We start from the raw sequence: 15,981 nt of genomic DNA, 5'->3' as shown, positions 1-15,981 counted from the left end.
GACACTCAGGGGGTTTATCTTTCCGTTGGTGAGGGGGTTTGAGATGTGCGTGTTCATCTGTTACCTGGAACTCTGTCCACCCTGTGTCACAGTGACTCTGCACCCCTGAAATTTTGGGAGTGGGTGTGGATGTCAGTCATGGAGAGTGAGAAAGGGGCTGTTCGGGTGAAGGACCCTTCCCCAACAATAGTCCTGCCCCTTGGTTTGCATGGAAGCTGTGCACTACAAAATAAATGTCCGTGCATTTCACTAAACCTGCAGTTGATGGAAAGCCTCTCTTTTTTCAGTGATGTGTAATGATCATTGTTGCCTATTTAAGATGCCTAGGCAGTCTCAGAGAAGCTATACAGTGTACTCTCTTTGTATTGTTGACCGTAAAGTACAGTCTCGTGTGACGTCTGTCCTGACCCCTGGCAGTCAAGAGCCAAATGCCTATGCCTGCCTCCCAGAGCTGTTCTGAGGAAGAGTGGGGGTGAAATGCCTGGGCTGCTGCCTGGTGCCTGCTGGGGTCCCGGCCCCTCCCCTGTGCCGCTTACAGGGCTGGGGAGACAGATATGGGGCGGCTGGGGAGACAGATATGTCCCCCCACTGCCGCCCCACTGTCTGGGCGCCCCACTGTCTGGGCCGCCCCACTGTCTGGGCGAAGGGAGAGCCAGGTGCTGGGGCCTGGGAGACAGGAGAGGTTGGGAAGGTCTCCGGTTGTGGAGTTTGGGCCCTTGCGAGCCCACGGGGTGGGTGGTGGGGGGACACTAGGAGATACAGGTGTGGAGGGAGCAGAGCTCCTGGGATTGCATCCTGCCCTGCAGCCTTCTCTGAGCCCGGTCTCCTCACCCGGAAATGATGGTGACAGTTGTGAAATGAAACGCGTTTGTGACGGACTTCGCGTGGGGCCTGAAGGTGCCCAAGCCTGGAACTGCAGCGTGGCTTCTTGGGTCTCAGAGAGGCGCCAGGAGCTCTGTTTGCCGGGGCGTCGGCAGTGTGGAGTGACTCGGGCGGGAGACTGAGCGGGAAGTGGATTTGGGAGGCACCGGAAGGGAAGAGGGCCAAGAGCTGCTCAGGGTGTTCGCAGGCAGGGGCAGCGTGGGTGATTCCACGAGGGGAGAGCCTTGGTCTCCGCCCACCCACCGCCCCTGGGGGGGAGGCCGGCAGCCCTGGTGGCTCTGGGTGATGCTAAGTGGTGAGTACAGATTGATGGGTGGAATACAATTGTTCCAAGTACACTTTTAATATCAGCTCTTTTACGTCTGTTCATTCGTGCTGTTTAGCGACTACCCAGGTGGAGGCCAAATTGTGCGCCGTGGAAGAAGATACTTTTGAGGTCTACCTTTACGCAACCATAAATAATGAGAAAGTAAGTGAACGAATTGCATTTGGAGAATGTTTTGTCGTTGCTTAAGTGTTTTATTTTAATAAAGAGTAAACACTAAAGGGGCGCCTGGGTGGCGCAGTCGGTTAAGCGTCCGACTTCAGCCAGGTCACGATCTCACGGTCCGTGAGTTCGAGCCCCGCGTCAGGCTCTGGGCTGATGGCTCGGAGCCTGGAGCCTGTTTCCGATTCTGTGTCTCCCTCTCTCTCTGCCCCTCCCCTGTTCATGCTCTGTCTCTCTCTGTCCCAAAAATAAATAAAAAACGTTGGAAAAAAAAAAAATAAAAAAAAAAAAAAGAGTAAACACTAAAGAAAAGGACGTCATTCACACCTAGGGGCCCCGGGGTGGTCCAGTCGGTTAAGTGTCCAACTTGATCTCGGCTCAGGTCATGATCTCAGATCACGGGATGGAGCCCCACATCAGGCACCGTGCCCCGCGTGGAGCCTGCTTGGAATTCTCTCTCTTCTTCTGCCTCTGCCCCTCCCCCCCCACGCATGCACGCTCTTGCTCTCTCTCAAAATAAATAAACTTCAAGAAAATAAAAAAGTTGGGGTGCCTGGGTGGCTCAGTCTGTTGAGCGTCTGACTTCGGCTCAGGTTATGATCACGTGGTTCATGAGCGCAAGCCCCGCATCAGGCTCCCTGCTGTCAGCACAGAGACCAGCTTGGGGCTCCATTTCACGAACCGTGAGATCTGAGCCAAAATCAAGAATTGGATGCTTAACTGACTGAGCCACCCACGTGCCCCCCAGGACGTAATTTTTATAAATACACATATTTGTATGGCTTTGAGTTCGTTGCTTTTTTTCCACCCATAATTTTCTCACTATGTGTAATATGTGCTCATTGTAGAAAATTGAGATAACCTAAGTAGAGAGGAGGTGGGCATAACGTGAACTCCCTACCCCCGTTATCAGCCATTACCATTAGGATGGCTGCCCCCCTTATGGAGGGTGGCACAGGGCAAAAAGATGGAGCAACAGGAGGCATCTTAACTGTGGATTTATTTTATTTTTGGGGCGCCTGGGTGTCTCAGTCGGTTAGGTGTCCACCTTCAGCTCAGGTCATGATCTCACAGTTGGTGAGTTCAAGCCCCGTGTCGGGCTCTGTGCTGACAGCTCAGAGGCTGGAGCCTGCTTCCGATTTTGTGTCTTCCTTTCTTTCTGCCCCTCTCCTGCTCGTGTTCGGTCTTTCTCAAAAATAAATAAACATTTAAAACATTTTTATTTTGAGACAGAGTGCAAATGCACATGCCGAGTGGGGGCGAGGGGCAGAGAGAGAGGGAGAGAGAATTGTAAGGATGCTTGGCACTAGAAGCCCAGAGCCTGACACAGGGCTTGAAACCCACGAACCGTGAGATCGTGACCTAAGCTCAAATCGAGGGTCAAATGCTTAACTGACTGGAGCCACCCAGATGCCCCTAAAATGCTGTTTCGGCAAATCCATGGACCTAGTTTGAGTTTTTCCCATTTTCCCACTAAATTGCTTTCTCTGCTCTAGGACCTGATCCAGGATCTCATGCTGTCTCCTTAGTCTCCTCCTGTCGGCGGTAGTTCTCGGTCTTTCCTCATCTTCTAAGACCTTGACACTTCTGGAGTGTTGTCCAGTTATTTTGTAGAATGTTGCTCAACTTGGGTTTGCCTGATGTGATTGGACTGAGGTGGTACATTTGGGGCAAGAATGTTACAGAAGTGACCTTCGTGCCCTTGTCTGCATCCTCGCAGGGGGTTTCTGATGTTGGCGTCGGGTTCACCTCCATCACCTGGTTAAGGTGGTGTCCGCCGGGTGTGCCCTGTGCAGTTACTGCTTTTTCCTTTTCAAATTGTGACGTATCTTACGGGGAGATATTCTGGGGCTGTGCAGATATGCCTCAGTGATTCTTGCCTGCAGGGCTTATTTCCGTGGTGCTTGCCCCTTTTGTGTCAGGCCTTCTACATTTTGAAAAAAAATTGTTTTAACATTTGTTCATTTTTGAGAGACAGAGACAGAGCACGATTGGGGCAGGGGCAGAGAGAGAGAGGGCAGCACAGAATCCGAAGCAGGCTCCAGGCTCTGAGCTTTCAGCACGGAGCCCGATGCGGGGCTCAAACTCACGGACCACAAGATCGTGGCCTGAGCTGAAGCTGGACACTTAACCGACTGAGCCACACGGGCACCCCAGGCCTTCTACGTTCTTTAATTGGAATTGTGTAAAGAAGAACTGGCTCTTCTCCCCTCACTTATTAAATTGATTCAGTAATTTATCTTAGTATGGACTCTGGGCTGTTTGTTTTACTCTAAGGGATATAATCCATTGCTGTCCTTATTTTCTTGCTCAAATTGTCACCGATTTGGCCATTAGCAGCTTCTTCAAAGTGGCCTACGTGTCCTTTCAGTGTACCCATTGTTGAAAACTTTCTACATTTTGGTACCATGAGGTGCTCTAGGCCAATTTTGTCATCTTCCAGCCCAGCTCTGGAATCAGCTGCTTCTTGCACAAGAATGGTATTCAGATAGCAAGACCAGGGCACAAGGTGTGCTCTGTGGCTCCCGGGGGCCGGTGATTGTAGGCCGTCTCTGCAGACAGTTAGGAAGTATGTGCACGTGCGCTCGCTCGTCCATGCACACACAACTCCGAATCTCTCATTCTAGTCCGGCATCGCAGGTTTCTTTCTGGCCCTCCCCATTCCTTATCGTGACACCTGTTCCCAACAGCGGGGAAACCTCTTGTTAGCTACCACATACTTGTTTGATTAATGCTAGTATTCGCATGGAGTAATTCTGGAATTGCTCACCCACATTCGTATGAAAAAGAAGTTTGTTTTTAGCCTTACAGGTGCAGCCGAATCACTGTTTCGGCTATTCCAAAGTTACTTAGGTGGGCTGTTTTCTTGCCCAGCCCTCTTCCTGGTGATGATGTTACTCATTTGCAGTAAGGTTCCCTTGTTACTCTTGGTGGTGCATTTTGGGTTTCTCCCACATCCTTGTCAATTTCACATTGCTTATTTTTACACTTCACTGCTTATTTTTCACTTTGGTAAAAGTAACAAAATGTTGGCTCTTGGGCGAGTCTTGTAAAACATCTTTGAACAAGTTCTTTACCAACTTCTTTCTTTTTGCTTTTCCAGTAGGTCTCTTTTCTTCTGTGTGGTGGTGTGCAGACGATAAGTTGTTCTTACTTCAAGGGCGGGGAGTGCAGAAGGCATGCTTACTAGCAGAGAGAACTCACAGTGGGTGCATGAGGTCGTAATTGTCAGGAAAAGAAAAACAGGACCCACCATCCCTTTTCTGGCTCTCTAAGGAAGCACAGGGTGTTTTCTTTTTTACCTGGCTTCTTTTACTCAGCAGAATGATTTTAGCATATGTCCACCTTATCCCTTTTATCGTCAAATACTCTGCCGTTGTCTGGATATATTACAGTGTGTTTATCTGTTCACTTCTTGGTGGACATTTGAATTTGGGAACCGTTGGGGACTGTTAAAAAAAACTGCTATGACTATCCACGTACAGTTCTTCCTGTGAACCCATGCATTCATTTCTCTTGGGAAAATAAATACGTGGGAGTCAAATTTCTGGGTGGTAGTGTAGGTATTAAGAGATGGCCTGTTGTTTTCCAAAGGGATCAACTATTTTACAATTCCGTGAACAACGTGTGATGCTGGTTCCTCCACTTCCTCTCCAACACTTGTCTGGCCACTTTGACAGGCGTGTGGTGGTATCTCATTGTGGTTTAACTGTGCATTTTCCCTAACGACTCATGATGTTACATATCTTTTCAAATGCTGTTGCAATCCATGTACCTTCTTTGATGAAGTATTTGGGTATTTTGCCCATGTTTGATGACTTTTTAAATGGAAATATATTTGATACATAACATTACGTCAGTTTGAGATGTACAACATAGTGATTTAATGAGCCTGTACCATGCTATGGTCACCACAAGTGTGGCTCCCATTTGTCACATGCAACACTATTACAATACCATTGACTATATTCCCTGTGAACCTTTTTTCCTTGTGACTGTTTCATTCCATAACTGGAAGCCTGTATCTCCTACTCCCCTTCACCCATGTTGTACCTTCCCCTTCCCCCATCTCCTCTGGCAACCGTCAGGTCTCTGTATTTATGGTTCTGTTTCTGCTGTTTGTTTATTGTTGCTTTTTACATTCGACACATAAGTGAAATCATACGGTGTTTGTCTTCTGGCTTATTTCACTTAGCATAATACCCTCTAGGTCCATCTGTGGTGTTGCGAATAGCAAAAATCTCATCCTTTTTTATGGCTGTGTAATATTCCATTGTGTTTTACCCATTTTTAAAATGGGTTATTTGTCATCTTTTTACTAAGTTTTGAGAGTTCTTTATATATTCTGGATACATGTCCATCCAGATAGAAAATTTTAAAAATATTTCCTTGGGGTGCCTGGGTGGCTCAGTCAGTTGAGCTTCCAATTTCGGCTCAGGTCATGATCTCACAGTTCATGAGTTCAAGCCCCACGTTGGGCTCTGGGCTGAAAGCTCAGAGCCTGGAACCTGCTTCAGACTCGGTGTCTCCCTCTCTCTGTCCCTCCCCTGCTTGTGCTCTTTTTCTCTCAATAATAAGTAAACATTAAAAAAAATTTTTTTTCTCCCTATCTGTAGATTGCTCATCTCTCTTTTTTAAAAATTTTGTTTGTTTATTTATTTTTATTTATGAGAGCACGAGTCGGGAAGGGGCAGAGAAAGAGGAAGAGAGAGAATCTCAAGCAGGCTCCAGTCTGTCAGCACAGAGCCCGATGCAGGGGGCCTGATCCCAGGAACCATGAGGTCATGACCTGAGTCGCAATTAAGAGTTGGACACTTAACCAACTGAGCCGCCCAGGCCCCCTTGCTCTTTATCTGTTAACAGTATCTTTTGAGAAGCGGAAAATTTAAATTTTGATAAAGTCTTACTTATCAGTTTCTCCTTCTTAAAGTTTATTTTAAAGTTTCTTTATTTTTAGAGGGAGAGAACGTGTGTGTGTCTGTGCGTGCAAGCAGGGGATGGGCAGAGACAGAATCCCGAGCAGGCTCCACACTGTCAACAGAGCCGGACTCCCACGGACCATGAGATCATGACTAACTGAGCCACCCAGGCGCCCCTGTCAGTTTTTCCTTTGATGATTTGATGATTTGTGCTTTGTCTTGCCAACCCCCCAGATCTCTGCTTGGCAAAGTGATGTTAGCTCTCCAGTGCTTTCAAGAAGATACTTCTTATATTTTGTGCAGATTCTTACTGTTTTCCTTATCAGGTGGGCTGGTCAGAAATACCTAGTTCATCATCACCAGGGCAAAAGTCAAGAAATTGGTTTCTATCAAATTATGTCCTATAAAATAATTTTTTCTGAAGGTTGAAATTTGGGGTCAAGTTGGGGATATTTTCTGAGCAGTCACTTACTTGACTCTATTTGTCTTATTTATGAAACGTCCAAAATTGTGCAGGTCTGTGTTAATGATGATCTGGTTGCGAAGAACTTTGCTCGTTACATATCACCCAAGGAGAATAAAAACCTTCATTCTGTAGAGAAACCACGATTGAATAGAAAGTCTGCATCCTTTTCCAGTAAACTCAATCCAGCACTTACTCTTTGGCCAATGTTTTTGCAAGGAAAAGATTCTCAGGGAATGGAAAGTGAGTGCATCCTCATCGATACAGGTTGTTGTTGTTTTTTTAATTGTCTTATTTGTATGAATCTTACTGAACTGATGTAAGCTGTGCATACTTTCCCTATACGGAGGCAGAGACTGGGACTCTGAATTTAATATTTTAACTTTAATCCTAGTGATTTTGTGGCACGTTTTGAGGTCCTATCAACAGGATGTTTGTTTTTATGAGACCAGGAAAAAACTGTTCTCCATTTCTTATTACATGGAAGTACATTTTCAGAAGTCCATAAATTCATAATTTAAAGATATTACTAAAACAAGGTCATATGCCTACCATTTTAGACACTTTTAATTTTTTTTTTTTTTTTAGGTTTATCTTAGACAAAGTGCGAGCAGGGGAGGGGCAGAGAGAGAAGGAGACACAGAATCTGAAACAGGTTCCAGGCTCTGAGCTGTCAGCACAGGGCCTGATGCAGGGCTCAAACCCACGAGCTGTGAGATCATGACCTGAGCTGAAGTCGGATGCTTAACGTACTGAGCCACCCAGGCGCCCCATTTTAGACACGTTTTAAAAGAGCTATTTATTAGCACGGAAATCTGAGAAGAGTCTGTGATGGACAGTGGAAACAATTTTAAATGTTTCTCTCTCAATTCCGTTTTCCTTAGCTCCTTCACTCTGCTTTCCTGCCCCAAGTTAGGTCCCGCCCTGACCTTCCAGCAAAAGCGAGAGCTGAAATAGTAGGCCAGTGAATTTGCATTTGTAGTTTGGGTTTATTTCATGCTTTAATCCTGAATTGTGTTCTTTCCATCAGATTCACATGGTTTAACTTTTCTGGCTCAGTCTCTTCAGCATCCATGGCCCAAGGGTGTTGTTGGTGACCTTGGGCCAACTGCTGTGATCCTGGGTAAGTTCACTTGCTTGTGGCATTTCATAGGCGGCGTAAAAGAACACTCAACTATCTAAAGAGTATTAAGGGTTGTGTAGAAGGGCTATGGTAATTTTCTCTCTTTCTCTTAATTTCATGGAACCCGTGTATGATGGAGAAGCTGGCAGAGATCATTTGCCGTGCAGTCCCTACCTAGAGGATTTTATTGTAATGTAAAGAGCATGTATAAGAGGCGTTATGCGTAAAACTGATTTTTTCAAGCCCAGCCCCACACCAGTGATTATTATTTGTTCTCTGAGTATACATATGGGTTTATGAGCAATTTTTAAGCAGCAGCTCACCTAAAAATGAGTGGCATTTGTGAGGGTGAAAACACCCGGTCTTTAATTCCCTGTCTCCAAGGTGCATAATGGGTTGGAAATGTTGGACAAGAGCGGAATCTGCCAGCTTCTTTGATTCTTGGCTCACCCCCTGTGGCAACCCTCCACCACTTACTCCCTCTTACGTCAGGCACATGTATACCTATGGGAGTGTTGTTTCATGCACATACATTGTAAACCTCAACTAAGTTAAAGCTGTGGCCAGTGAAGTGATTCCCTACATTTAGCGTTATTTTTAATGACTTCAGTAATGTTGTTTATCATAGAGAAATACAGATATGCAGAGTTTTAAAAACCTGCCATCTTTGATAGCCACTTACTAAGGAGTTTCCAGAGTCTTTCTTTCCAGAGTGTCCAGTTTTGAGATTGGGTATACCACTTTTATCTTACAGAAATGGGATTCTACTACACATAACTTCTGTGTACTGTTTTGGTTAACATATGGGTGAACTTCTTTCTAGGTCAGATGTGTCCAGGATCATGTGGGTTAAAGGTATGAGCTGTGACGTGAGAGGTTTATCAGTGTCCCTCCCTCCTATGTGTCATGGAGAGGCACGGTTCCCATCCATTACTCCCATACAGAGCGTATGTGGCCCAGCGCCTGGCCTGTGGCAGACTCGGGCACACGTGGCCCCCACCCCGTGTTGTGATGTGCTTCCTGCTGGGGTCCCAGATGAGAATTCCTGCTGAAAGGAGCCCCTTTTACTGATGGAAGAAATACAAATGGAAGTAAAAATATGTGCCCATTTCTACCAGAGTAGGAAAATACCAGGCGTTTGACGTTGCGCTTAATCACTGCACAGCTTTCCGTCATATGGATAGATCATTGTTGTTTTAAGTAGCCCCGGATTGCCGGACAAAACAGTTTCCCATTTTTTCCTTATTGTAGTCAGTGTTGTAATGGACTATGCATGTCTTTGAAAAGGAAAAGATTGATGGTAAACTAAAGAAATGCTAATGTGAGATGTCACTGGTTGTCATGTGAAAAACAAAATTATTAGATATTACTTGTCCAAGCAAAGATTTCCTTTTCCCTGTGATCATAGTGAGGTGGTATTTCAACTGTATTTTTTTTTTAAGTTTGTTTGTTTGTTTATTTGAGAGAGAGTATGAGCAGGGGAGAGGCAGAGAGAGAGGGAGACAGAATCTGAAGCAGGCTTGAGGCTCTGAGCTGTCAGCGCAGAGCATAACACAGGGCTCGAACTCATGAACCATGAGATCATGACCTGAGCCAAAGTCAGAAGTTTAACCAACTGAACCACCCAGACGTCCCTCAATTGTATTTTAATTAATTTTTGGTACTTCTCCTTGAAGTTGCCTTACATTTTTTAAATGAAAGTACAATACTTTGTTAATACTTGCTTAAACAGTCAAATAGTACAGGAGTAATGGAAAGTAATTTTCTCTTTCCAACCTCTTCTCACCCTAGGCCATTCATTAGAGGCAAGCCTTTATCTTACCCCTTAGCTATTTATTTTGGCAGTTATCTCCAAATTTTGAAACAGTTATGATTAATTTACTATTTCTAGGCTTATCAGTTCTAGACAGACTGTCTTGACTTCGGTGACAGACTAGCTTACACCCCCCTGATCCATGTGTATTTATTCATCAGATGGTCATTACCACTTAGGTGTCAGGACTATTCTAGGGACTCAGGGAAGGAAACAGGTCTCTGTTTTCATGGGGCTTACATCCATTTTCTCAGTGAGATTTTTATTTTAGGATAATCACAGACTTACGGAAAAGTTAGCTTGACAGAGAAGTCTCTTTCAAAAACACGTGAGAATTAAGTTGCTGACTAGATCGCTCCCCAGTACTTGAGCGTGTTTTTCCTAGAAACAAAGGTATTCTCAAAGATATTGACAATACAGCCAGAAAAATCAGAAAATTAACATTGACACATCGTGATCACGTAAGCCTCAGGCACCATTCAGGTTTGGCCACTCGTCCCGCCATTTCTTTATGGCAGAGGGTGTGGCTCGCCATTCCTTATTGTGCTTGGGCGATTACGTCTCCTTCTCCTTCAGCCTGGAATAGTTTCTCAAGTCTTCCCTTGACTTTCATGACCTTGATACCTTTGAAGACTATAGACCAGTCGTTTTGTAGACTGTCTCTCAATTGTAGTGGGTGTTTTTGTCATAAGATTCAGCTGATGCACCTGTGGCAGGGATACCTCAAAAGAGGATGCTGTGTTCAGCTTATCCCATCTTACCAGGTGACACAAAACTTTGATTTGTCCCATGACTGATGAATTGTATCCTTTGATTGCTTAATTAAGGTAGCATCTGCCAGGCTTCTCCACTGAAAGCTCCTCTTCACCTTGTAAATACTTTGTAGGCAGCTATCATGAAGCATAAATATATCATTCCTTTTTATTCATTAATTCATATTAGTATCGATTCCTATTCGAAACCCTGGAATCCACCATTTCTCCAAGTTGCCCTGGCTTTTTTTCATGGAGAGTGGCATTTTGAAACCAAGATCTGGGAGCTAGGGGTGTTTGTTTCTGTTGGGGTGTTACTGCACCCAGGCCCTTCCATGGACGGAGTTGAGGAGTATGTGTACATGTGCCTATGTATGTTTACATCTGTATTTTATATGTGTATTTTATATGTGTATTTTATATGTGTATTTTATATATGTGCCCTTGCAGTTCCGCGCCACCCCAGGGACTATCGAAAGTGATGAAACGGAAGAATTCTCCTCAAAAGGAACTCCAGGAAGTAGCAACAGCTAACGAATTGATCAAAAACGATTTAAGCAATATAACAGAACCAGAATTTAGAATAACAGTCATAAAATTAATCGCTGGGCTTGAAAAAAGTATACAGGACAGCAGGGAATCTATTGCTATAGAGATCAAGGGACTAAGAAATAGTCATGAGGAGCTTAAAAATGCTATAAATGAGGTGCAAGGTAAAATGGAGGTGACTACAGCTCGGATTGAAGAGGCAGAGGAGAGACTAGGTGAATTAGAAGATAAAATTATGGAAAAAGAGGAAACTGAGAAAAAGAGAGATAAAAAAAATCCAGGAGTATGAGGGGAAAATTAGAGAACTAAGTGATGCAATCAAACACAACAATATCTATATAATAGGAATTCCAGAAGAGGAAGAGAGAGAGAATGGGGCTGAAGGTGTACTTGAACAAATCATAGCTGAGAACTTCCCTGATCGGGGGAAGGAAAAAGGCATTGAAATCCAAGAGGCACAGAGAACTCCCTTCAGACGTAACTTGAATCGATCTTCTGCACGACATACCATAGTGAAACTGGCAAAATACAAGGATAAAGAGAAAATTCTGAAAGCAGCTAAGGATAAAAATATAAAGGGAGACCGATAAGACTAGTGACAGACCTATCTACTGAAACTTGGCTGGCCAGAAAGGAATGGCAGGAAATCTTCAATGTGATGAGCAGAAAAAATATGCAACCGAGAATCCTTTATCCAGCAAGTCTGTCATTCAGAATAGAAGGAGAGATAAAGGTCTTCCCAAACAAAAACTGAAGGAATACATCACCACTAAACCAGCCCTACAAGAGATCCTAAGGGGGATTCTGTGAGTGAAATGTTGCAAAGACCACAGAGTACCAGAGACATCACTACAAGCATGAAACCTACAGACATCACAATGACTCTAAACCCGTATCTTTCTGTAATAACACTGAATGTAAATGGACTAAATGCTCCAACCAAAAGACATAGGGTATCAGAATGGATAAAAAAACAAGACCTATTTATTTGCTGTCTACAAAGAGACTCATTTTAGACCTGAGGACACCTTCAGATTGAAAGTGAGGGGATGGAGAACTATCTATCATGCTACTGGAAGTCAGAAGAAAGCTGGAGTAGCCATACTTATATCAGACAAACTAGACTTTAAATTAAAGGCTGTAACAAGAGAGGAAGAAAGCATTATATAATAATCACAGGGTCTATCCATCAGGAAGAGCTAACAATTATAAATGTCTATGTGCCGAATACAGGAGCCCCCAAATATATAAAACAATCACAAACATAAGCAATCTTACTGATAAGAATGTGGTAATTGCAGGGAATTTTAATACTCCACTTAGAGTAATGGATAGATCATCTAGACATAGGATCAATAAAGAAACAAGGGCCCTGAATGATACATTGGATCAGATGGACTTGACAGATATATTTAAGCAACAGAATATACTTTTTTCTCGAGTGCACATGGAACATTCTCCCAGTTAGATCACATACTGGGTCACAAAACAGCCCTTCGTGAGTATAAAAGAATTGAGATCATACCATGCACACTTTCAAACCACAATGCTATGAAGCTTGAAATGAACCACAGGAAAGTCTGGAAAACCTCCAAAAGCATGGAGGTTAAAGAACGCCCTACTAAAGAATGAACGGGTCAACCAGGCAATTAGAGAAGAAATGAAAAAATATATGGCAACAAATGAAAATACAAGAATCCAAACGCTTTGGGATGCAGCGAAGGCAGTCCTGAGAGGAAATTACATTGCAATCCAGGCCTATCTCAAGAAACAAGAAAAATCCCAAATACAAAATCTAACAGCACACCTAAAAGAAATAGAAGCAGAATACTAAAGACACCCCAAACCCAGCAGAAGAAGAGAAATAATAAAGATCAGAGCAGAAATAAACAATATAGAATCTAAAAAAAACTGTAGAGCAGATCAACGAAACCAAGAGTTGGTTTTTTGAAAAAATAAACAAAATGGTTAAACCTCTAGCCAGGCTTCTCAGAAAGAAAAGGGAGATGACCCAAATAGATAAAATCATGAATGAAAATGGAATTATTACAATCAATCCCTCAGAAATAACAAGCAATTATCAGAGTATACTATGAAAAACTATATGCCAACAAACTGGACAACCTGGAAGAAATGGACAAATTCCTGAGCACCCACACACTTCCAAAACTCAAACAGGAAGAAATAGAAAACTTGAACAGACCCATAGCCAGCGAAGAAATTGAATCCGTTACCAAAAATCTCCCACAAGAGTCCAGGACCAGATGGCTTCCAAGGGGAATTCTACCAGACATTTAAAGCAGAGATAATACCTATCCTTCTCAAGCTGTTCCAAAAAATAGAAAGGGAAGGAAAACTTCCAGACTCATGCTGTGAAGCCAGCATTACTTTGATTCCTAAACCAGACAGAGACCCAGCAAAAAAAGAGAACTACAGGCTAATATATATCCCTGATGAATATGGATGCAAAAATTCTCAGTAAGATACTAGCAAATCGAATTCAACAGCATATAAAAAGAAGTATTCACCATGATCAAGTGGGATTCATTCCTGGGCTGCAGGGCTGGTTCAACATTTGCAAATCAATCAACGTGATACATCACATTAATAAAAGATAAGAACCATATGATCCTGTCAATCGGTGCAGAAAAAGCATTTGACAAAATTCAGCATCCTTTCTTAATAAAAACCCTCGAGAAAGTCGGGATAGAAGGAACGTACTTAAACATCATAAAAGCCATTTATGAAAAGCCCACAGCTAATATCATCCTCAATGGGGAAAAACTGAGAGCTTTCTCCCTGAGATCAGGAACACAACAGGGATGTCTACTCTCACTGCTTGTTTAACATAGTGTTGGAAGTTCTAGCATCAGCAGTCAGACAACAAAAGGAAATCAAAGGCATCAAAATTGGCAAAGATGAAGTTAAGCTTTCACTTTTTGCAGATGACATGATATACATGGAAAATCTGATAGACTCCACCAAAAGTCTGCTAGAACTCATACATGAATTCAGCAAAATCTCAGCATACAAAATCAATGTACAGAAATCAGTTGCATTCTTGTACACTAATAATGAAGTGAGAGAAAGACAAATCAAGAAACTGATCCCATTCACAGTTGCACCAAGAAGCATAAAATACCTAGGAATAAACCTCACCAAAGATGTAAAAGATCTGTATGCTGAAAACTATAGAAAGCTTATGAAGGAAATTGAAGAAGATATAAAGAAATGGAAAAACATGCCGTGCTCATGGATTGGGAGAATAAATGTTAAAATGTCAATACTACCCAAAGCTGTCTACACATTCAGTGCAATTCCACTCAAAATTGAACCAGCATTCTTCTCGAAGCTAGAACAAGCAATCCTAAAATTTGTATGGAACCACAAAAGACCCTGGATAGCCAAAGTAATTTTGAAGAAGACGACCAAAGTGGGAGGCATCACAATCCCAGACTTTAGCCTCTACTACAAAGCTGTAATCATCAAGACAGCATGGTATTGGCACAAAAACAGACACATAGACCAATGGAATAGAATAGAAACCCCAGAACTAGACCACAAAAGTATGGCCAACTAATCTTTGACAAAGCAGGAAAGAACATCCAACGGAAAAAAGACAGTCTCTTTAACAAATGGTGCTGGGAGAACTGGACAGCAACATGTAGAAGGATGAAACTAGACCACTTTCTTACACCATTCACAAAAACAAACTCAAAATGGATAAAGGACCTGAATGTGAGACAGGAAACCATCAAAGCCCTAGAGGAGAAAGCAGGAAAAACCTTCTCTGGCCTCAGCCGCAGCAATTTTTTACTTGACACATCCCCAAAGGCGAGGGAATTAAAAGCAAAAATGAACTATTGGGACCTCATGAAGATAAAAAGCTTCTGCACTGCAAAGGAAACAATCAACAAAACTAAAAGGCAACCGGCGGAATGGGAAAAGAGATTTGCAAATGACATATCGGACAAAGGGCTAGTATCCAAAATCTATAAAGAGCTCACCAAACTCCACACCCAAAAAACAATCCAGTGAAGAAATGGGCAGGAAACGTGAATAGATGCTTCTCTAAAGAAGACATCCAGATGGCCAACAAGCACGTGAAAAGATGCTCAATGTTGCTCCTCATCAGGGAAATACAAATCAAAACCACACTCAGATACCACCTCACGCCAGTCAGAGTGGCTAAAATGAACAAATCAGGAGACTATAGATGCTGGTGAGGATGTGGAGAAACGAGAACCCTCTTACACTGTTGGTGGGAATGCAAATTGGTGCAGCCGCTCTGGAAAACAGTGTGGAGCTTCCTCAAAAAATTAAAAATAGACCTACCTTATGACCCAGCAATAGCACTGCTAGGAATTGACCCAAGGGATACAGGAGTGCTGATGCACAGGGGCACTTGTACCCCAATGTTTATAGCAGCACTTTCAACAGTAGCCAAATTATGGAAAGAGCCTAAAGGTCCATCAACTGATGAATAGATAAATAAATTGCGGTTTATATACACAATGGAGTACTACGTGGCAATGAGAAAGAATGAAATATGCCCTTTTGTAGCAACGTGGATAGAACTGGAGAGTGTTACACTAAGTGAAATAAGTCATACAGAGAAAGACAGATAGCATATGTTTTCATTATTATGTGGATCCTAAGAAACTTAACAGAAGACCGTGGGGGAGGGGAAGGAAAAAAAAAAAGGCTAGAGAGGGAGGGAGCCGAAATATAAGAGACTCTTAAAAACTGAGAACAAACTGAGGGTTGATGGGGGTGGGAGGGAGGGGTGGGTGAGTGATGGGTATTGAGGAGGGCACCTGTTGGGATGAGCACTGGGTGTTGTATGGAAACCAATTTGACAATAAATTTCATATTAAAAAAAAAAGTGAGCATCTAGGAGAACTGGTCATTAGTATGTGGCGTTCTTGCCGTCTAGCTTTAGAAGTCTCATAACACCACTTCTGTGTCGTTTACAGCTCCCCACCCCCCAGGC

At 43.2% G+C, this 15,981-nt stretch overlaps 1 protein-coding gene across 1 annotated transcript in view; it reads left to right on the top strand.

Annotated features, from left to right (window-relative positions):
* The window catches only part of TDRD12 (tudor domain containing 12), a 72,346-nt gene that overhangs the window by 15,204 nt on the left and 41,161 nt on the right, over positions 1-15,981 (top strand). Inside the window, 3 exon segments of the mRNA XM_042919203.1 lie at positions 1,266-1,351; positions 6,805-6,994; positions 7,782-7,874. Of these exon segments, the coding sequence (XP_042775137.1) occupies positions 1,266-1,351; positions 6,805-6,994; positions 7,782-7,874 (369 nt within the window).

Source organism: Panthera leo, chromosome E2 (assembly GCF_018350215.1).
Source record: "Panthera leo isolate Ple1 chromosome E2, P.leo_Ple1_pat1.1, whole genome shotgun sequence".
NCBI lineage: Eukaryota > Metazoa > Chordata > Mammalia > Carnivora > Felidae > Panthera > Panthera leo.
Note: the sequence above shows the minus strand (reverse complement) of the source record. Positions and strands in the feature narration are given on the sequence as shown.